Raw genomic sequence first — 24,264 nt, forward strand, 5'->3', positions numbered from 1 at the left:
ACACACACACACACACACACACACACACACACACACACACAGAGTTTTGCAGAAATTTTCACAACTAGGAATATCTAAATCTCATAGTATAAAGCAATCTATTCTATTTCCATTTTACTCAAGAAACAAATTCCAAATACCTCTGAAAGGTTTTCAAGCTCACAATAAATGTACAGGATGTGTTTATATTAGGAACCAGGTGTACTTTTATTCCCAGATCAATCAATCATGTATTTGTTCCTTTAACAAATATGCAGTGGGTGCCTGATATGGACCAGACACCGTTCCAGGCACTGAAGATCCAGGAGTGGAAAAATGAAACAAAGTACTTCACCTCGTGGAGTTTACCCAGCAGTGGGATATAGGGAGAGACGGTTACATAAAACGTATAGTGTGTCAGGTTGTGAAATAAAGTTGTATATTCAGGTACTGCTTGCCACAGACTTATGGTATACCTGACACCATGCAGATAGATATTGATCTGGATATAGTCTAGATGCGAAGGGAAAGAAAGGTGATTGGTGCAGCTGTTCCACTGTGATGCGGGGATGTGCAGGGTGATTGAATATTCCCTACACACGGAGATATTATTCCTGCTTTTACGACACTGTCAGCATCCTGTGATTTTCTTGATAATAATTTATGCCTTCGGGAAACTTTCAGTTTTTAGGTAACTGAGCTGCATGTATCAGTTACTTGTGAGACACGGCAGGCTGGCATAATGGAAAAAGGACAGCACGGGTTGGGGGTCAGACCTAGGCGGATTCAAATCCTAACTGCTGCTTCTTGGTTATGTGAACTTGGGCCAGTTCCTCAGACTGTCTCATACCCTGACTTTGCGTATCAGGGATAATTCCTACTTTCTGGGGTTGTTGTGAGGACTCCGTGAGCTGATGCAGCTGATTCAGTATGCCTCACGAATGTGACCTGCTTTACCAGTGTACCCACAGGCAGGACAGTGTGGTGGCACACAGTGTGGACTCTAGCCTAGACTCTGGTCCCTTTGTGAAAACCTGCCTCCCCCTTACCTGCTAGGCCACCTGGAAAAGGTCTTTAATCAGGTAAAGGAGAAAATACTTGTAAAGCACTTGGAATAATGAGGGTTTTCAAAATGTTAGGTATTCTTGTATGTTATAAAAACTAGTATAAGCCGGCTGCAGTGGTGCACTCCTGTAATCTTAGTCCTTTGAGAGGCCAAGGTGAGTGGATCACTTGAGGTCAGGAGTTCGAGACCAACCTGACCAACATGACAAAACCCCATCTCTACTAAAAATACAAAAATTAGCTGGGTGTGGTGATGTGCGCTAGTAAGCCCAGCTACGCAGGAGGATCACTTGAATCTGGGAGGCAGAGGTTGCAGTGAGCCAAGATTATGCCACTGCACTCCAGCCAGGGTAATAAAATGAGACACCTCAAAAACAAACAGAAAAGGGCCAGGCGTGGTGGCTCACACCTGTAATCAAAGCACTTTGGGAGGCCAAGGCGGGCGGATCACAAGGTCAGGAGTTTGAGACTAGCCTGGCCAACATGGTAAAATTCTGTCTCTACTAAAAATACAAAAAATTAGCCAGGCATGATGGCGTGCCCCTGTAATCCCAGCTACACAGGAGGCTGAGGCAGGAGAATCGCTTGAACCCAGGAGGCGGAGGTTGCGGTGAGCTAAGATTGCACCATTACACTCCAGCCGGGGCTGGAGTTTTTCTCAAAAAAAAACTAGTACAGTGCCTGTCACATAGAAGGTTCCAAGTAAACGTCAGTTTATTCCCTTCTTTGTGATCCTCTGTTGGCATGTGTGCCATTCACTGTATTCAGGTCACATTGAAGATGCTCTAGAATTTGAGTATAAATAAGACGGAAAGTATTGTAACAGCTGCATTTTCACCAATAGGGTGGGTTGCAGAACCGTTTTAATTAGATAGCAAAAGTGTTAGGCGCATTAAACGTTAAATGCCGTTTGGCAAACGGGTCTTTAAAATTCTTACAGTCAATTACTCAGTTACTGTCGAATTTTGAAACCAGTTATTTGCTGAAGATATTTCAGTAGCGAAGGAGGTTACTTGTCACTAAGTTTAGATTTGTACATATATAGCACTGAAACCATTACAGAAAGATGATTGCTTTAGAGAAACTTTACTGGCCTGTTAATGTCTCATTTGTTTCTTAGTATTTTCTGAACTTCCATGAATAGAATTCTAGCCTCCTATTTTCTCTTTGGAGTCAAAGAATTGTTTTGTAAAAGCATAGGTCTATTCTTGGAATAGCCTATTAAAAATTACTTTCAAAAAATTGTTTGGCTCAATCTCTCACTGGACATTTTCTAGGAGCCCACTAAATGAGGATGTTTTTGCTACCAAAATTAAAAAGATGAACAATAATGACAAAGACATAACAGAATTACAAGAACAAATTTACAAACTTCTCTTACAGGTAAGGTGAGATTTTTAAGAATGCAAAATTCTCTGAATTGTGTTTTGTTTTAATGCTCAGTAAAATCACACTTCACAAAAATAAATTATAAAGGGAGACAAATCTTTGCCCTCTGCATTCCAGAAATTTTTGTCTTTCTCTTTTCATTTTTAAATTACATTTTATTCTTTTTCCTTACTCTGTGTTACACAGAATATTTTTGTAAGAACCCATTGTAAGACAGCAAACCAAGTGACAGAGAATTCTTACATTCCAGAGGCACTAGTATGCTCAGCCTTTGGGTTTTGGCTTCAGGATTTTTTAAATAATTTCAATTTTAAAGATGGAAGGAGAGGGATGATAGGTCTCAGTTTCTCTTAACTATTGTTACGTAAAAGTGGAAAAATTTATGTGTTGAAAAGAAATGCCAAAGGTGTTTTCTACAAGAGATTCAGTAAGTGGTATATAAACTAATGGTGTCATACAGAGTTTTCAGAATGTCGCCCATAAAATCTCTAGGATGCATGAAACACCTGCCATGTTCTTGGAAAAAGTATAATATATGGTTTGCTCTCTCTGTTCTAAACTGGGCATAAAGAACTAGACTTTATTTTCATGTTTTTAAAAATTAATTACACTATGGGTTTTTTTTGTTTTTTTTTTTTTTTACAATAGCTCTGTGCTTACACAGTTGCTTTAGAAACAAACGTTCCCACTCCATTGTCTGGTCCTAGGTTGTCCTACCTACCTAGACTAGAACATAGGACCGTGCCTTTGAGAATTACTGAAATAATGGAGGGGTCCCTTTCGTGTATCAGGACCAACCTGCACAACCTAATTTGAGATTTCAGAAATTGTCATCTTAATTTTTAGATGATTCTAGATGAGCTCTGAGGTGGCTGCATTTAGGCACCCAGCAATTCTGGAACTGCTCCTCTTTGTCCTTCCAGCCAGTTCACATGAGTGTGTCCAGTGGCTATGGGAGCCTGGGAAGCACCGGGTCACAGGAGCAGCTTGTCAGCATGGCCTCCTCCAGTGAGGCCAGTGGGCAATGCATGGAGGAGACAAAGGCGGAGCAGGTGCGTGGGCTCATGTCACCTTCTTGCACAGGCGTCGCGTTCTCTGTGTTACTGCGGTTCTGCATATGGTGACATCTTAGTACATGTTCCTGACTTAAAGACCTCATCTGATAACAGATATTTTAATCCACTTTGGTTTAGAAAAAAATGTCTGTAGGCCGGGCACAGTGGCTCATGCCTGTAATCCCAGCACTTCGGGAGGCTGAGGTGGTCGAATCAGGAGGTCAGGAATTTGAGACCAGCCTGACCAACATGGAGAAACCCCCCTCTACTAAAAATACAAAAATTAGCCGGGCATGGTGGCATGTGCCTGTAATCCCAGCTACTCAGGATACTGAGGCAGAAGAATTGCTTGAACCTGGGAGGCAGAGGTTGCAGTGAGCCGAGATCGCGCCACTGCACTTCAGCCTGCATGACAGAGCGAGACTCCATCTCAAAAAAAAAAGTCTGTAAAAAGAAAATACCACCTTCAGAAAGTGATATTTGCATTAATTGTAGCATTCTAAAAATTAGCATATTGTGAACAGATTTATTTAGAATTTGTTGGTACCAATATACTGTGGCGTGGTGCAGGAAACTGAATTAAAGCAGTTAATGTGCTTTAGTCATTATGTCTTCAGAGAAACAGAAGCTAAGTGTATTTTGCTTAACTTATCTTTTAGTGGACATTTTTATAATTTTTTAAACTTATTTTATCATTCCTTTCCCTAAGATGACCTTGCAGCAGGTCTATGCCAGTGTCAACAAAATTAAGAATCGGGGTCAGCAGCTCTACATTGAGTCAAGGACCAAATCATCAATCAAGCCAGTGACAGGGACGTGCACAGAACTGAATGGTGGTGGTGAGTCAGCCAGGCAGCCCCAAGGATCTCCTTCCGTGGGCTGTTATTCTCTGTGTAAACATCATGTATGTGATTCATGAGCAGAAAGCCATGACCCTGTGTTGCTGCTTTTCATATTTCTTGATTTGCCTAGGTAGCAGTAGTAATGGTAGTGATGATAAAGGCAGCAGCAAGTACTATCTGAAAGTAAATGGTATTAGAATGCACTTGTATTAATAGTTGCCGTTCACTTTTACTGAAAAATTAACTTTTCTGAAAATACCAACAAGTTATAGATTTTCCTCCCTACATAGGCATCTCTTTTAAACAGAGTGGATTTTAGAATGCATTTTAAATAATGAAGTATATTAAAGTAATAATCCCTTTTCTGTCATTTTAAACAGAAAATCTTTGTGACCTAAATTCAGTGAAAAACTTTGGCTCTTTTCTTGACATATATTTACTTTACTCAGATACGAAGTAAGGAGCCCTCCAAAAGTACTGGATCAGTAGTAAAATTGGCATCATTTTGAAAAGTTAACCTAGTTGCATTGTATGGCATAGGGAAGTTCAATAGTATAGAAATCAAGTTAGATTGACATTTAAATGTAGCTCACTTTCCCTTCATTTTTCTTCCTGAACGTTAATATAATTTGGAAGTTGTGATGGATCTTGGTCACTAAATGTTATTAATCTCTATCATTGTCAAATGTAGACATTTTACACAGTAGGGGTGAAATTTGTAAGATCAGTAATGATAACAGCTGTATTTTTCGGAACTTGACATGATTTACACCACAAAAAATCAAACTGCAGCTCCCACAGGTGGCATCGCTGGGAACCTTCTTAGTTTGTACTGCTGTAATAAAATACCTGAGACTAGATAATGGATAAAGAACAGAAACCTATTTCTCACAGATTGGGTGGCTGGGAAGTCCAAGATCAGAGCACCACCAGGTTCAGCATCTAGTGAGGGCCAGTCTCTGCTTCTCAGATGGCACCTTGAACATCACTTCCTTGGGAGGGGACAAGCGCTGTGTCCTCACATGGCACAAGGGACAGAAAGGCAAAAAGAGACTTAGCTAGTTCCTTCCAGCCCTTTTGAAAGGTTACAGATCCCATTCATAAGAACAGAGCCCTCATGACTTTGTCACTTTGTAAGGCCATGCCTGTTAACACTGTCACATTGGGTTTTAAGTTCCAACACAGGCATGCTGGAGAGATACACACATTCAAACCACAGTAAAGCCCACAGGACTCCACAAATAGAGCAAATCCTGCTCTTTCATTTTTTTCTTTTCTCTGATAGAAGGTTAAGCATTCTATTGGTTTCCTCTGCTGTTACATGTAAGGGCACAAGATAAGAATAACAGCTGCTTTTTGTATTCTTGTCCCTCAAAACCCCCACATTCCCCCTCTGCAAAATAATTTATCTTAAATAACAGTTTTTACTATAGGTCATTATATGGAATAATGGGTCCTAGCAGAGAGAACTCTTTTAGGAGGTTTTAAAGCTAAAATGTGTAAATGTTTTTCTCATTGTCTGGTCCTGCCAGTCCTACTCACAGCTGCCTGGGCCTTAGATCTCATGGTGGCATCACAGTTTTACATACTGACCTTGGTCCTTATCTCAGAATGGCTTCCATTCTCACTTCCCACATTATTCAGTTTCTCATCATCTACCACAGATCTTGTAATGCCATTGGTGCTATTTTTTTTGAAGGCTGTATCTTTAAGTAGATGGCAATATTCCATCACTGACTTTGTATAAAAATTTAAGCTGCACGTAGCTCTGTGCTTACACAGCTACTTTAGAAACAAGTGTTCCCACTCCTTAGACAGATGCTTATATTTGGCTCTAATAGCACACACAGGATGTGACTCTGGGGAAGAAGGAAGATATCTTGCCATTTGGTATAGCTTTGGAGAACCAATGTTTCTGGGATATCTTTATTTTATTAACATTTTGAGACCTATAAGTTTAAAGAGCTGCAGAAACCTTTAGTACTCTTTTCTTAAGAGACATGAGGATACAACTTAAAAATGTTATAATTTAAATGTTAGAAATTGACCAGAGATATATACCAATGAAAAGGAAAATGCTTAGTTAAGCATGATCATTGTTTACATGCTTTATAGGAACTTAAGGTTTAAAATTTATATATTTACCTTTCTTACAATATAAGAGCAAATAATGTTTGAAAGTAGAATAAGAAGGGAGATTTTAAGTTAATATGGGAGGGCAAGGAAAAACAGGGATATGTAAAGCCCTTTGAGCTATGTGTACAGAGGCCAACTACAAGAGACGTCATTGAGGAAATCCAGGAAAAGCGAGTGTCCACATGTAGGGTCGTGGTATGCCTGAGTGAGAGAAGATGACCCATAAGTTGAATAGATTCAGAGCAAGATTACTTCCAGATTCTGCTCCAGGATGTAGAGAGCCAGAAATAGCAACACCCCAACCTACAACAGAAAAATCTGGATGAAAGGCAAGTTCAAGACCTTTCTTGACCTCAAGAGTGCTGAGGTTACAGAGCAGCCAGCAGGCCCAAAATCTAAGGAGAGAAACATATTTGCAGGGAGGAGCAAGATGCAGCACTGGATTACCGTGCACTTGAGACTGGGTTGCGGGGCACCGGGGAGGCTCAGCTTCCTGATAGGATGTGTTCCTCCAGGCCCTTGGTCCCTCACTCACCCAAGAAAGGGAGAGAGGACCCCGCCGGACATGGTGAGCTCATTTTAAGTAAATATCAGACCCCAAAGAGTTTTGCAGAAAGTGATTTATTTAGGCAGAGAGAAAGGAGAAAGAAAAGCAGATCCCACAATGTCGTGGAAGGGGATCCGGAGATGGAGTCCTCCCAGATGAGAGAGAAGGAGACTTTTAACCTGGGAGTTATTCCCACCCTATTCAAGTTTTCTGTCCTATGAAAGGAGTTCCTTTAAACTTCTGCTAGATTCTGACCTTTGATTTGTTGTTTGGCCCAGAGTCCTCCCATAGCTTCTCGTGGGTTCTAGACAAAGGAAGCTTACCTGGGCAGTCCATCTTCCCACGGGAAAATTAAACAAAGACCTCTAAGCTCCCAGATGGAGACATGGGTGGAGGTATGGCACTGGGAAGTTCTTGCCTTTGAATCCAAACCCCCTTTTGATTCCGGGAAGAGAATACATTCCCTCACACTGATGGCCTGAGTTAAGTAATTTGCAGAAGACAGACCCTCTCCAGGCACAATGCCAAGGAAAGACCAGAAGCTGAAAGTGGAGCAGATAACGAGAAAAAACAAAAAAGTTATCCACCAAACCAGCCACCAGCTGAGGCAAAAAGTATAACTAGAGGAATTTGAAAGCTGTTGTACATACTGTAAAACCATTAAAATACTCAAACCTGGCCTAAAAATTAGATTAATTCAAACACAGGTCTAAAACAAGGAAAGGCATCTCCAGTCTCTGTTGTCCTACACAAGTTATGCAGTTCTCAACAAGAAATTATGTAGCATATGGATAGGTAAGAAGGGAAAAAAACTCCCAAGAGACAAAACCATCATCAGAACAAGACTTAGATAGGACACAGAAGTTTGAACTATCTGACAGGGAACTGAAAATAATTATGAATGATGCATTAAAGACTAGTGGACAAACTGGGCACCATGCAGGATGAGGTGGGTAATTGCAGCATACAGATGGGCATGAAAGAATACTCAAATGGAAATGTAACATCTGTAACATCAGTGCTAGAGATAAGGAACACATTTGATGGCACTCAGCACAGTCTAGAGAAGAATCATTATTTAAGCAGAAATAGGGAAAGAAGAATGAAGCAAACAGTATTCTAAGAATTTGGAGATAGCCTCAAACTATCTAACATAGGTGTAACTGGAATCTCAGAAGAAATATTTGAATAAAAGTAATTTTCTACAGAGCCAAAGAATATCAAGTAAGTTAAATACAAAACAAAACACTTGGGCATATCATATACAAATTGATGAAAAAAGAAAATCTTGAAAGCAAAACAGAAACAAAGATAAGAATTATGACAGCCATTTCTTCAGAAACCATGCACACTAAAAAGGTGATAGAGTAACATCTTCAACCAGAAAAACTGTCAGCACAGAATTCTATACCTAGTGAAAATGATCTTTAAGAAAATAAAGGTTATATAAAGATTTTCTCAAAAATCATGGGAATTTATTTTTGGCACACTTATTCTATACAAAATGCTAAAGGAATTTCTTAAGACAGAAGGAGTATGATACCAGACCAAAAACTTGGATCTACATGAAGAAGTAAAATGCACTGGAAACTGAATAAATGAAGATAAAAGAAATTATATTTTTTAATTTTTAAAATTACTCATAAAGGTAACAGACTAAAGCAAAACCAGCAAACTGGATTTATAGCATACATAAAAGTAATCTTTGTGACAGTACTGCTACAGAAGTTGAGGGATAGTCATTGGGAATATACCATCATTAGGTCCTAATACTGCATTTGAAACAGTATTTTATTATTTGGAGGTAGACACCAAGTATTTAAGAACACATATTGGAGCTTTTAGGAAAATAATTTGAAAATATTTTTAATTATGATTAATAATAGAGGAGGTAAAATGGAGTTTAAGACACAACCCAAAATGTGGCCAAAAACCAAATGGAACTGAAGCTGGGAGTGGTGACATGTGCTAGCTACTCAGAAGACTGAGGTTAGAGGATCACTTGAGCCCAGGAGTTCTAGTTCAGCCTGGGCAACATAGCCATACCCCATCTCTAAAAATACAGTTAAAACTAAACAGCAAATGGAACAAATAGAAAACAACTGGTGACTGGTATATTTTAATTCAACAATATCAATAATCATTAAATTGAATATGAATCATATTCAGTCCAGTTATTCATATTCAATATGAATAATCTCAGTACAGTAATTTACAAGACTGAAATTGTCAAACTGGATGAAAAGATCTGGCTACATACTCTACAAAAACCCATTGTGAAAATAAACAGGTTAAAAGCAAAAGAGTAGAAAAGATATACCATGCTAACACAAATCAAAAGAAAGCGGGAAGCTGTATTATTATTATACAAAGTAGACTTCAGAAAAAGGAAAGTTACCAGAGTTAGAGAGTGAGATTGTATAACAGATAAAGGAGTTGATTCCCTAAGAACATAGAACAATCTTACATGTTTATGAATCTAATACCAGAGCATCAGAATACATGAAATAAAAGCTATAAAACTGTAAGGAGAAATAGACAAAGTCACAATGATAATTGGAGACTTCAGCACATTTCTTTTTCTTTCTCTCTCTTTTTTTTTTTTTTTTTTTTTTTTTTGAGACAAAAGTCTCACTCTGTAGCCAGGCTGGAGTGCAGTGGTGCAATCTTGGCTCACTGCAACCTCTGCCTCCTGGGTTCAAGTGATTCTCCTGCCTCAGCCTCTCGAGTAGCTGGGACTACAGGCACCAGCTAGTTTTTATATTTTTAGTAGAGAAGGGGTTTCACCATGTTAACCAGGATGGTCTCAATCTCCTGACCTGTGATCCACCTGCCTCAGCCTCCCAAAGTGCTGGGATTACACGTGTGAGCCACCACGCCTGGCTAGACTTCAGCACATTTCTGTCTGTAACTGATAAAAAGTAGTAGTCAGAAAATTAGTCATGCTATAGAAGACCTGAACAACACTATTGACAAGGTCTGCCTATTTGACATTTATAGAACGCTTGACCGAACAACAGAATAAATGTTTTTCATGCAACGGTCATCAAAACAGATCATAGTATGCCCATATTACAAACCTTAAAACATTTTTAAAGAAAAGAGACCATACTCTGTACAATTTTCTGACCATAATGGATGAAACTAGAAATCAGTAACAGGTATCCAGAAAATCCCCAAATGTTTGGAAATTAAGTAACTTCATACTTCTAAATAATCCACAGGTCAAAGAGGAAGTTTCAGGGGGAATAAAAACAATTTGAACTGAACAAAATGAAGACAACATAAAATATGTGGGCTATACCTAAAACAGTGCTTAAAGTGAAATTTACAGCATTGAGTGTTTATACGGAAAAAAGAAGATGGTCTCAACTCACTTATCTAAGCTTCCTCCTTAAAAGAAAGAAGAACAAATTGTATCTCAAGCAGTAAGAAGGAAATAATAAAGACCAGATATCAATGGAATTGAAAAGAGAAACTAAGTTAAATCAAAGGGTAATAAAATTAGTAAGTCTTTAGCCAAACTGAACAAAAGAAAGAAGAAAGGAAGGACAGGTTGGACTTCATCAAAATTTAAAACTTCTCCTTTTTGAAATACACTGATAACATGGCTATACCGCCCTGAACGTGCACAGTCTCATCTGAAAGACACTGATAAGACAAAAGACAAAAATATTTGCAAATTATATATACAATAATGAAGTTATACCCGGTGTACATAAAGAATGCCCAAAACTCAAGAAGGCAAACAACCCAATTAGAAACATTTTTCTAAAGAAGATACATAAACAGCAAACAGCATACAATAAAATGCTGAACCTAAGTAATTAGACAAAAAAAAAAAATTAAAACCATATGAAATACAATCACACATCAATGAGAATAGCTAAATATTTTTTTAAAAATTGACAGTACCAAGTGTTGGCAAGCATGCAGAGTGACTGGAACACTCACCTATTGCTGGAGGTAATGCCAAACTGTATAGCCAATTTGGGAAGGTTTGATGTTCCCCATAAAGTCAGACATACTCTTACCATGTAACTTAGCAATTCCATTCTTAGTGATTTACCCAACTGAAATAGAAACACGTTCACACAAAAACCTGTATGTGAATATTACACTGTTACTCGTCAAACACAAACAACCCAAATGTCATTCAGCAGGCGAATGGATAAGCTGTATACATCCACACAGTGAAATGCTACTCAACAGTGAAGACAAAGAACTTGATTCACAGAGCATTGTAGACAGAAATCTTAAGTACATTTTGTTAAGTGAAAGAAGGCAGAACCAAAAGGTTACATATTGTACAGTTCCATTCTGGAAAAGCATTCTTTCTGGAATGCTCTGGATCTGGAAAACGGATCAGTATTTACTATGGCTGGGTGGAGGAGGAGTTGACTACAGAGGGACAGCTGTAGGGACATTTTTAAGTCATGGAAATGTTCTTTTGGTTACTGTGGTGATGGATGCACAACTTGCTTTGCATTTGCCGAAACCCACAGATTCGTGCACTCCATCTCACCCCAAAACGCAGAGAGAACCTAGGATGAGATGCAGGCTTTGACAAGTGAATCCGAATGCATTACAGATGATCGGCCTAAACATATGGAAGGGATGGGGAAGAACGGAGCTCTGTAGCTTTGGAAAACAGTGCTGCAATTGATCTCCTAGGACTAATACAAAATTATGAATGTGCACAAACATTGTACTCAAGTTGGTGTATTCGTTTCCCACCAGAGTATGGGTTAGCAATTCTAAAGCGAGTTTATACTAGGGTTGAACAAATCATGGAGGCTGCTATAGGTAACGATAACCAGACTCCTCACTATCAGAGGAAAGCCACACACAACCGAACGGAAGGAACTCCGTGGTGCTGGATTGGCGCTCACGGTTTCAGTGTGAACTCATGCCCCTTTTGTTAACATACAGAGGGATGGATAGACACAGGTTAGTATACTATGTCAAATAAAAAAAATGAAGAATAAAACAGATGGTTCAGGCAAAGATGATCAAGGAATGAAACTATAGGTGAAAGGTTAATGGGGAATTTAAACTTTCATTGGAAGGTGGAAGTTTAAAAGAAACAGAATACTTGTGTGATCTCAAAGCACTCCTCCAAAACTTATTATTATCACCTTGTAAAATAGTGACTTTACACAGGACAAACAAACCTGAGAGATACCACCTTAACCAATGATCAAGGTAACAAAACATGTTAACTTCATGTGCCCTGGGATGAGGCCCTAGGAAGGACACTGTACCCCAAATGCATCACCTTGACCTAATCATGATAAGGTGTCAGAGAAACTCCAATCGAAGGGCATCCTGCTAAAGTTGTGACCTGTGCCCTCCAGCAGATCCTGAAGGCAAAAGCAACATTGAGTAGTAAACCAATGAAATCCAGAGAAGCCCTGGATTCCAGTTAGTAGAATGGTTCCACTGTTCATTTCCTAGTTAAGGTCATTTTATTATGGTTGTATACAATGGTAACAGTGGAAGCTGGGTGGTGGGCGTATAGGAACTCTGTTGTACTATTTTTGCAACTCTTCCAGTCTAAAATTATTTCAAAATTAAAAGTTAAAAATAATTAATGAGGCCAGGCACGGTGGCTCACGCCTGTAATCCCTGCACTTTGGGAGGCCGAGGCAGGCGGATCACAAGGTCAGAAGTTCGAGACCAGCCTGACCAACATAGTGAAACCCAGTCTCTACTAAAAATACAAAAACTAGCTGGGCATGGTGGCGGGCACCTATAATCCCAGCTACTCGGGAAACTGAGGCAGGAAAATCTGTTGAACCCAGGAGGTGGAGGTTGCAGTGAGTCGAGATCACGCCACTGCGTGCACTCCAGTCTGGGCAACAGAGCAAGGCTCTGTCTCAAGAAAAAAAAAAGTTAATGAGTGTAAGGTAATATAGTCATTTTTCCATAATATCCTCTGAAAATAGAGAAGACTCTTCCAAGGCAGCTAAAAATGACCAGCGTCTAAACCTCCTTACAAAACCTCTCAATAGTACTTGACATAATTAGTTACTCCTTCCTTAAGAAAGTTTTCATTCTTGGTCGCTGGGTGGCTGAACCTTGCAGGGTTTCCTGTGATCTTTCTAGCTGTCCTTCTTCAGTCTCCTTTATGGGATCATTGTCCTTTACAGGAGGTTTTTAATGCTTAAGCCTGGAGGTTTTTGGTTTTTTTTGTTTTTTGAGACAGAGTCTCGCTCTGTCACCAGGCACCAGGCTGGAATGCAGTGGCGCAATCTCGGCTCACTGCAACCAAGCCTGGAGGTTTTTTCTTCTCTCTGTACCTGTGCTATCTACAATGATGGCCACTTGCCACATTTGGCAATTTAAATTCAAATTCAATACAATTAAAATTTAGTTTCTCAGTTGTTCTAGCCACATTCCAAGTGTTCAATAGGTACGTTAGTGGCTACCATACTAATCAGCACAAATAATAGTTCCGTCGGTCATCACGGAAGGTTCTGTCAGGCACAGGTTCCATTTGGGAGATGCTATGTACTTCACACAGCAGCATGTAAGACACACAGGTCTGCCCAAATCCCACCCTTAGTAATTGCCAGGGTCGATCAGTTGTACAGGCAGTGTCAGCTCAGCATTGGAAAGTTCCTCATCAACCTTTAACCTATGGTTTCATTCCTTGATAATCTTTGCTGGAAACTTTTGTTTCGCTCCTTATTTTTCTAAATACAGTTGTAGCCATTGTATGTATAATATGCTTTGAACCTTATTTTGTTCACATTGGATATCTATCAGTGCATTTTAGATCTGCACTCATTATTAATAGCTGCATAATATTCTATTGATACATACATGATAAAGTGCCATGATTTAATTTTGCTAAGAAAGTATATGTTCTTAATTACATGCTGAGTACTTTTAATTGCACATTGCTTTATTCTGTTTCAGGTGAGTATAAGGCCTGTACTTCCTTCCACCAAACATTGAAAAATAATAGCATGTACACTGAGCCTCACAAGGATTTGAGGAACGAAGAGCACAGCCCGTCCTATCAACAGATTAACTGTATTGACAGTGTCATCAGGTATGAGACCACAGTTCTGAAACCATGTTAGTCTTCTCCAAAAGCATATGCTGTCACTGTAGACACTTCACAGAATTTTTAATAGCTGCTCTGACTTGGGTTTTCACTATAAATCAGTAGATATTTATGGAGTGCCTAACACATACAGTTCATAATACACTGAATATTACGGAAAGCACAAAAAGCTAGAAGATGCATCCCTTCTTTGAAGGATCTGTGGAATAGTTGAGAAGACAAGACCTAATTTTCTCAAAATTAAATGGTGTAAGACAAGCTTGTCTAACCCGCGGCCTATAGGTCGCATGTGGCCCGAGACGGCTTTGAATACAGCCCAACGCAAGTTCATAAGCTTTCTTAAAACATTATGAGATTTGTTTTTTGGGTTTTTTTAGCCCATCAGCTATCATTAGTATTAGTATATTTTATGTGTGGCCCAAGACAACTATTCTTCTTCCAGTGTGGCCCAGGGAAGCCAAAAGATTGGACACCCATGGTGTAAGAAATGAAGGTTAATTCAAGACCATAGTAAAAGAAATACTACAATCCAGTGATTGAGGCTGGGATGGTCAGGGAAGACTTTATCAAGAAGAAAGTACAAACTACCCTAAACAGAACTGGCATGAGAAAAGCAAAGAGATGGGAAATGGCACAGTTAGGGAACAGGTAAGAATATGTGGCCTAATCATGTTGTTACAGATACCTGAAGAGCTACAACATTCCAGCTTTGAAAAGAAAGTGTATCTCCTGTACAAATACAACTTCTTCATCCTCAGAAGAAGACAGACAGAACCACAAGGCGGATGATGTCCCGGCCTTACAAGGTAACAAGAATGCCCCCTCAGAGTTAAATTAAAAGAATTGTAAATACATCCTTCCTATTTCTCTTTAATGTCTTATCTTTATTTTGTTGTAAGCATAAAATTCTGGTTTCGTGTTACTGCTTTATGGCCAGTAAGGTTTAATTTCTCAATTACAAACTTCTGTAAACTGGGTCTTAGGTAAATTTCTTGTTGGGAATTTTTTTTTCACTGTCAGTTTCTCTTACATCACCAGCTGGTTTGCAAATCCCAGCCATACCTAAGCCAGAAATGCCAACAAATGCACGATCCACAGACGCAGGAGGAGCAGCTCCACAGATCCTGTCCACGACAGTGCTGAGCTTGGGGTCGGGCATGAGCCAGTGCAGTTACGGCAGCACCACTGTCCACATCCCACCACCAGAGACAGGTACCACACTCGCCTCTGACTCTGAAAACATATTCCACTTTAACTACATTGTGATGAGAAAACAAAAGTCATGAATACCATTTGCTCAGTTACAACTTCTAAATTACACATATGTTTTTCTTTCTTTAATTCAGTTAAAGTATTTCTGGAAACGTTGTCATGTTTATGTCAGTTACATCTTTTGGACCTTATTTCTCAGCTATGTTATTTGTCAATGAAATCAGATGACACATATGAAGCACTTAATATAGTACCTAGTAGATAGGTAGTACTCAATTGGTGTTAGTCATTATTAATGCAGTTATTAATGGCACTGTGTTAGGTTACCTCGTTGCTGACTTTTAAAGAATGGGCCTGCGTTTCACCATCCTGTATAGTTGTGATGAGCTTAGTCAAACATATATTCAGATTTTTGTATTTGTGTGATAGCAATGAGTAGAGTACCTTAAAAACTCTTCATTTAACACCATAATTACTTAGTAAATTATTCTCCCGGCTTCTTTTTATTCCTCTTTATTGCCACCTGTCCTTTTGACTTTTTCATTGCTCATAATAATTTGGGTAGATGAAGGAATGGTGACAAATATGTTAAATTGGGTTTTCACATGATCTCTACTTTATCTTTGCTAGTCTTCAATGGCATATCAGCTAATATGCATTGAGCCATTTCCGTGTGCCACTGTCTGCTCTTAGTTCTTCATTGGAATGGTCTCATTAACTCTTTCTAACAATTTGTGAGACGGAGAGCGTGGTACTGACAGGAGAACTGTGGACTGGTGGGGAAAGACCAGAGAGCATTACGTTTCTAATTAGTCAAAAGTAGAGTTTCACTGGACCTGAGCTAGCCCCTCCAGACAGGAGCATATGCACATTTTTAATATTCTGCATTCCTGTGTGGCCGTGTAGCTGTTCACAGTACAGCCCATACAGGAAGGGACGGTCTTACCCAATAGGGAAACCTCTTTTTGGGCCGGGCGCGATGGCTCACGCCTGTAATCCCAGCACTTTGGGAGCCTGAGGCAGGTGGATAACAAGGTCAGGAGATGGAGGCCATCTTGGCCAACATGGTGGAATCCCGCCTCTACTAAAAATACAAAAAATTAATAAAATAAAAGCTCTTTTTTGACTCTGCCACTCTGCTTTCTGTACTCTGCTTTTATATTACTATTTTTAATGAATTTATACTAAAGTCCATGTGCTTTAGGAAATTTTTACTGGTATTAGTTTCTCCTGATCTTAAATCAGCCTCAACATGTACAGGACCACATCTTTATTCCATGGAGAAAAAGCAGAATTAGAGCCCAGATGTTCTTAAAAAATTATCTCTATGTCTTTTGCTTTCTGAAAAGCTCGTATTCATTCCCTCAGTTTACATTCTGATTTTAATGAGCTATGTCTGAGGACCATGATCACAGATATATTCCCTTGCAAGTTAATATCTTCATTTTATGTGTGGAACAATTAAGGCACAAATAGGTAAAGTAACTTAACTTGCCCAGTATCACACAGCCCATGAGTAGTAGAGTAGGGAATCGATTATTGACCATTAGTCTCTAGGAGTCATTGCCATTATAGATATTTTGAAGCTAAAGCAGGATCTAATTAAGATGGAATATAGGCCAGGCACAGTGGCTCATGCATGTAATCCTAGCACTTTGGGAGGCCAAGGCAGGCATATCACCTGAGGTCAGGAGTTTGAGACCAGCCTGGGCAACTTGGTGAGACCCTGTCTACAAAAAATTACTTTTTTTCTTTTTGAATCAGAGTCTCACTCTGTCATCCAAGCTGGAGTGCAGTGATGCGATCTCAGCTACCTGCAGCCTCTGCCTCCAAGGTTCAAGCAATTCTACTCCCTCAGTCTCCCAAGTAGCTGGGATTACAGGCACCTGCCACCACACCCAACTAATTTTTGTATTTTTAGTAGAGACAGGGTTTTACTATGTCGGCCAGGCTGGTCTTGAACTCCTGACCTCAGGTGATATGCCTGCCTCGGCCTCCCAAAGTGCTAGGATTACAGGCGTGATCCATTACACCTAGCCCTAAAATAATTTTTTAAAAGATGGTACATGAGGTACAATGGCTAAAAAGCCAATCAATAAAATGAAATTTTGAAATACACTCAAAAAAGAAGGGCAGGAAAGGAGGATAAACAAAAAAGAAACAGAACAAACCAAGTAACAAGAGAATAGCTCTAAATCCAGCTCTGTCAATAATGACATAAAATTGACTCAGTACTTCAATTAAAAGGCAAAAATTGGACCAAGCATAGTGGTTCACACCTGTAATCTCAGAGACTCGGGAGGCCGAGGAGGTAAGAAGATTGCTTGAGGCCAGAAGTCTGAGACCAGCCTGGGCAATATAGTGAAACCCCATCTCTACAAAAAAATTTTTAAGTTAGCCAGGTGCAGTGACCCACACCTGTAGTCCCAGCTACTTGGGAGGCACAGGCAGGAGGATCAGTTGAGCTTAGTTTGAGCCCATCTTGAGTTCAGTACTACAGTGAGCTCTGATCACATTACTGTACTCCAGCCTGAGTGACAAAGCAAGACCCTGTCTCTAAAAATAAGTAAATACATAAAAGGCAAACATTCTCAAAACAGATTTAAAAAAATCAAGACCTAACTATATGCCCTCTGCAAAGTACAATTAAAATTCACAAATGGGTGGAAAGTAAATGAATGGAAAAAGATGTGCAAGTCAAACAATAAGCACAGGAAGGCTGCAGTGCCTTATTAATATGTGCAAAGTAGACTTCAGGACAGTCATTTCACAATGACACAGCAGTCAGTTCAGGAAGACATAACAGTCATAAATCTGTATTCACTAATAACAGAGCTTTGAAAGCTCTGTAGCAAAAATGTGGAAATAGACTTCCCATAATTCTATTTGGAAAGTCGTTCACTCCCTCTCTGCAATTGATAAAAATAGATAGAGAAAAAATAAAGAAAAATGATCTTTGCAACACTATCAACCACCTTGATCTAATTGAGACTTAGAGAACAGAGACCCAGTAACTGCATAATACACAGTCTTTTCAAGTACACACAGTATGTTCACTGAGAAATAAGACATGTTGGGCTGTACTGTGTCTCAGATTTAAAAAGATTGATGGTGTGATGTGTAAACTGTGTTCTCTGGCTAGTGATTTAAATTAAAAATCAGTATATTTAAACCCAAATATTTAGAAGTCAGACAACACATTTCGAAACCTGTGAGTCAAAAAAGAAATCACAAAGAAAATTAGAAAATATTTCCAAATCACTGATATTGCAAGTATAGCATACTAAAATGTATGGGGTACAGCTAAAAATAGGGCTTGTAAGAAGATCAGTAGCTTTAAAATGCCGTTAGGGAAGAGATGTCTCAAATCAGTGATCTAAAGCTACAGTTTAAAAAGTTAGCCAAGGAAGGGTGAAGTCAGTCCAAGATGGAATGAAGGAAATAATAAAGATAAAAGCCAACAAAATAGAAAACAGATAGTAGAGAAATTTAAAGCTAAAAGTTGGTTCTTTGAAAAGATGAACAAAATTGATAAACCTCTTATCCCAGTACAGAGTGGTCTTAGTTCATGTGGCTGTACAGTAAGTCTTGAAATCAGCTAGTATAAATCCTTCAATTTGATTCTTTTTCAAGATTGCTTTGAATATGCTAGGTCTTTTGTCTGCATAAATTGTAGACTCAGTTTCTCAGTATGTTTATTCCTTATTATGGGGTTATATTTTCCTGCTTCTTTGTATGCCTGGTGATTTTTTTTAATTGGATGCCAGATACTGTGAATGAGTACCAAATATTTTTGTATTCCTATATTCTTGATCTTTATTCTGGGCCGCAGTTACGTTACTTGGAAACAGATTGATCCTTTCAGGTTTTGCTTTTTAAATTTGTTAGGCAGGACAAATAGCGTGTAGTCTAGGCCTGCTTTTTCTCTGCTACCAAGGCAAGACCCTCCTGAGTGCTCCATGTGGTGCCTCAGGAGTGAGGAGATTCTCTAGTCTGGCAGATGGGAGCCGGCACTGTTCTGCAGCTTGTGTGAGCTTCGGCTCTTGTTCCCGCTAGCCCTCTCAGGTGATTTTTTCTTCCCATGAATGCCTTGGAAAGTCCTTGGAAACCCTCCAGGCTGTGTGCTGGGGCAGCCCTCAGGCTCACCGCTCTTGTTTCTTATCCTTGGGGGTCACTTTCCTTCAATGTCTGAAATCTACTGCTTTATATATTTTGGCCATTTTTTTTTTTAATCTCAGACAGGAAGGTAAGTTTGGTCCCTGTTACTACAACTTGGCTAGAAGTGAAGCCCCTGTGGTGTTACAGGCCACTTCCGGGTGTGGAGTGGGGCCAGACCACCTGGATACCACACCACAGAGGTGGGCCAGCATGGATGTCCACCTCTACAGTGTCCACCACAAAATCTTTTGTTCTTAGAAGAAGTAATCATCCCCAAAATATATATAACTATTCTATATCAATAAAAGAAAATTTAGTGTACGACTATTCTGTATCAATAATAAATAGTTAAATAACCAGATAAAAAAGAGGCAACCCAAAATCCATCCATAGATGCTCACTTTAGTAAACTGGTATGCATATAAAATGGAATTCCACAGCAGTGTAGAAGTACGAGACAACTGTCGAGGCATTGATAAAGTTCTCCAAGGGATACCGTAAAGTGAAAAAGGTACATTGGTAGCTAATGTACATATGTGCCTTTGGGTAAAGACGGGGCCAGGGAGGAAGATAATCTATATTCATGCTTGTTCATATGTAATAAAGAAACTGAAAGGGCCAGGTGCAGTGGCTTATGCTTCTAATCCCAGCACTTTGGGAGGCCGAGGTGGGTGGATCACCTGAGGTCAAGAGTTCGAGACCAGCCTGGCCAACATGGTAAAAACCCCATCTTTACTAAAACTACAAAATTAGCCAGGCATGGTGGCATGTGCCTGTAATCGCAGCTACTTGGGAAACTGAGGCAGGAGAATCACTTGAACTCAGGAAGCAGAGGTTGCAGTGAGCCAAGTTAGCACCATTGCACTCCACCCTGGGCAATAAGAGCGATATTCCATCTCAAACAAAAAATTAAATAGATAAATACAAAACTTAGCTAGGCGTGGTGGTACACGCCTATAGTCCCAGCTACTCAGGAGGCTGAGGCAGAATCGCTTGAACCCCCAGGGAGGTTGCAGTGGGCCAAGATCGCACCACTGCAGCCTGACAACAGAGTGAGACTTCACTCCAGGAATGGTCTTCTGCAAGGGAAACAAACAAGAACTAGACAGAGCGTGGACAGAGATGAGGAGAATTTATTACATGTCATTTTTAATACTTGCTGATTTTTGAACCACATGAATATATTACCTATTTTAAAAATAAATTCAAAGATAAAAAGAAATTTTGAAGAATTCAGGGAGAGAGAAAAATGTTTACAATAAAAGCAAGATTTAAATAAATGTGTGCATATTATTACAACTATGAAATGTGTGTGCATTTGTGCAAAGAATATAAAGGAAGACAGAAAATCAAGAATTTCTCTGCTAGGCTAATGAAGCTTTTTGGTATTCCCGCAGTTATAATGTTTGTAAAAATGTTAACTGAAAGGCAGTTAACAAAGTAAAATAAATAAATACCAATAATTGATAGAAATTAAATACATCTTCTTCCACCTCAGCCAGGGATGCCACCCTCATGTATGAGCCCTGGACCCTGAACATGCGGCCAGCCCCTTTGACCTCAGAAGAATTTAAACACGTGGGGCTCACTGCGGCTGTTCTGTCGGCACACACCCAGAAGGAAGAGCAGAATTATGTTGATAAATTCCGAGAAAAGATCCTGTCATCACCCTACAGCTCCTATCTTCAGCAAGAAAGCAGGAGCAAAGCTAAATATGCATATTTTCAAGGTAGGTGAGTTTTTAAAAATAAATGCCATTGGCCAGGCATGGTGGCTCATGCCTGTGGTCCCAGCACTTTGGGAGGCCGAGGCAGGCAAATCACAGGGTCAAGGGATCAAGACCATCCTGGCCAACATGGTGAAACCCCGCCTCTACTAAAATAAAAAATTAACGGGGCATGGTGGTGGGCGCCTGTAGTCCCAGCTACTTGGGAGGCTAAGGCAGGAGAATCACTTGAACCCAAGAGGTGGAGGTTGTGGTGAGCTGAGATCCCACCATTGTGCTTCAGCCTGGTGACAGGGAGACTCTGTCTCAAAAATAAATAAATGCCATCAATCTATGTAGATGTTATAAATTATATCTAAGGACTCGGAGATAAGGAGTGAACAGTAGGAGTTTTACTTGTAAGAAACTGATAGGGAGATGCTGAAACAATCTATTTATATCAACAATTTCTCTAGGTTTGCTCTTAGATCCTATATCTTAGAAACTGTTTTTTCATGAGAAACTGTTTTTTCATGAGAAACTGATCAAGAGATGCTGAAATAAGTTTACTCGCTAGCAATGATTTTTACCCGGAATTTTGTTCATCTTTTTTAGAGCCACTTTTTGCCATTCTGGTAGTATTGGCAAATGGGCATTCCTTTCTCAGCTATTTATAAAGTACCTGTAAATGGCATCCTTCTCTTCTTTTTGGGTTTAATCTTCCGTAATTTGCTTCTACCTTTATCTTTCCAGGAGATTCGACTTCCAAGCAGACTCGGTCGGCCGGCTGCAGGAAAGGGAAGCACAAGCGGAAGAAGCTGCTGGAGCCGCCGGACAGCAGCAGCTCGAACACAGGCTCCGGTCCCCGCAGGGGAGCGCATCTGAACGCACAGCCCTGCTGCCCCTCCGCGGCCTCTTCTCCGCACTCCTCAGGCCCGACCTTCCCACCTGCCGCCATGGTACCCGGCCACGCCCCTTACCTCATCCCAGCCGTGACCTGTCCCGGAAGAGAATATGCCGCCCCCGGAACTGCGCCGGAAGTCCTGCCTGGGCCGTCCTCGTCCAAGGACCAGCAGACTTGCCCAGCTTTCCCTTCCCCTTACTTGGATACTTTTATGACCGTTTTCCTGCCTGACCCCTCTGTCTGCCCTCTGTTGTCGCCATCGTTCTTCCCATGTCCATTTCTGGGGGTGACAGCCTGTTCTGCAATATCACCCTCAATGTCAGCAGTGACTCCAAACCTGGACACACCCCCTTCAATCACCAACCAAAGGAGAGAGGAGGAAAAGTGGGAGGCACAAAGCGAGGGGCCCCCATTCATTTCCTCAAGGAGCAGCTCGCCCTTGCAGCTAAACTTACTTCAGGAAGAGATGCCCAGACCTTCTGAATCTTCAGATGAGATAAGAAGGAACAGGTCCCCACAAGCTGAGTATGTAAGTGATGCTCATTTTCAACACTCAAGTGACAAAGTAAATAACTTTACTAAAGTTAAGGTGCTTGCATTGGGATTCACTGCTGACATCCTCAGTGGTTAATCCTCACGGCTGCTGTGAGTGGGCCTGTTAGCCTAATTATGTATAAACACGAAACACACATGCCTGGCTGTTTGGAAAGTAGACATGAAAGAATCGTCTATATTCTGGATTCTTACTTTGTGAGGTTTTTCCCAAAGTGCTTCTTTCAAGTTTTCATGTGAACTGGATTCCCTCCACTTTTTAAAATTCGATCCAGGTATTACCCGTAAGTGTTCATTGCCTATAATATATATTTGCTTACCCACAACTGGGATTATGGTCTGGTAAGATGGGAATTAGCCATATTGACAATTTATCGATTGTGCGTCTTCACGCACAGTCACAGGACAACAGGTGTGCATGAGCAGTAGCAGCTACTTTATTTGTATTATCAGTAGAGAAGGCAGTTTATAGTTTCACACTTAAACGTCATTTTTTCAAAATCAAAAGTTTTTTTGGTCTGCTTCCTTTAACTTTTCATCCCTTTACCTAGAAAGTCATTCTCAGGCTTATTTAGCAGGTTAAGCTTTGAAATCTGACATTCCTGTGTAGAATCCAAGGCAAGTATGAATATTTACACAAAGTTTTCTTTGACCTTCAAGGTGTAATACCCTCCTTTAACAGAGATTCAAAATCTGTGATCCAAATCAAGACAATATGCTGACTTTTGAAAGCCTAGTATTAGCGTACTTGCTAAAAATCTAAGGCAAGGGAATGTATTACAGTGACTAAAACCTGGGCTATGGAGTAAGACACGGATTCAAACCCCAGCTCTGTCACTAGTTAGGTAGATTCGCTTAGACAAGTATTTCACCTTTCTTTGCCTCTGTTTCCTTATCAGGAAAATGGAAAGGTGAATCCCTCATAGCTTACTCTGAGGGCTAAATGATGTAGTATTTATGTAGTACTTCTCCCCATGTAGCAGGAGCTCCTAGAGAGCTGGAAGTTTGTTTTGTTCATTATTATATTCCTAGTGTTTGACACAGTGCTTAGAACATATAAAATGTTCAATACGTATTTGCTGAGCAGCAAAAAAATCACCTGTGCGGTGCCTGGCATGTAGTAGGTACTGAGAAAGTAGTACTGCGTTCATATCACTTACAAAGGAACTTATTCTTAGAGCTAGGCTGGAAAGCTTTTACTTCTTACTTATATATATAAATTTTATTCCCTTTAACATATGAAGTTGAAGATCTGCCAGTTACAGTAGTCTCCCTTACCCAGGGGATATGTTTCAGACCCTGGTGGATGCCGGGAACCATGGATAGATCTGAACCCTATATACTGTGTGTTTTTCCTTTACATACTATACATACCTATGGTAAAGTTTCATTTATAAATTAAAAACAGTAAGAGTTTAACAGTAGTGACTAATAATAACATAGGACAGTTACAGCAATATACTCATCGCAGTTTCACAGATGGAAGATTCATTCTTCCTAAGATTTTAGCACCCTCAGCATGTGGGTTTTTTCCTTTCCTTCTTGAGAACTTTCACCTTTTCACTTAAATGAAGCACTTTACGACTTATCTTTAGCATATCCCAATTGCTGGCATCATTACTCTTGCACTTTGGGGCCATTATTA

At 39.9% G+C, this 24,264-nt stretch overlaps 1 protein-coding gene across 13 annotated transcripts in view; it reads left to right on the plus strand.

Annotated features, from left to right (window-relative positions):
• PER3 (period circadian regulator 3) overlaps positions 1 to 24,264 on the plus strand; it is a 62,769-nt gene that overhangs the window by 21,836 nt on the left and 16,669 nt on the right. For all 13 annotated transcript variants that reach the window (XM_032300264.1, XM_032300270.1, XM_032300265.1 and 10 more), the window contains 8 exons: positions 2,322 to 2,427; positions 3,357 to 3,485; positions 4,198 to 4,327; positions 13,938 to 14,073; positions 14,770 to 14,894; positions 15,127 to 15,300; positions 20,957 to 21,187; positions 21,917 to 22,596. In XM_032300264.1, the coding sequence (XP_032156155.1) occupies positions 2,322 to 2,427; positions 3,357 to 3,485; positions 4,198 to 4,327; positions 13,938 to 14,073; positions 14,770 to 14,894; positions 15,127 to 15,300; positions 20,957 to 21,187; positions 21,917 to 22,596 (1,711 nt within the window). The remainder of the gene's footprint in view (positions 1 to 2,321; positions 2,428 to 3,356; positions 3,486 to 4,197; positions 4,328 to 13,937; positions 14,074 to 14,769; positions 14,895 to 15,126; positions 15,301 to 20,956; positions 21,188 to 21,916; positions 22,597 to 24,264) is intronic.

Source organism: Sapajus apella, unplaced genomic scaffold (assembly GCF_009761245.1).
Source record: "Sapajus apella isolate SASKATOON/1434 unplaced genomic scaffold, GSC_monkey_1.0 scaffold43, whole genome shotgun sequence".
In the NCBI taxonomy this organism is placed as follows: domain Eukaryota; kingdom Metazoa; phylum Chordata; class Mammalia; order Primates; family Cebidae; genus Sapajus; species Sapajus apella.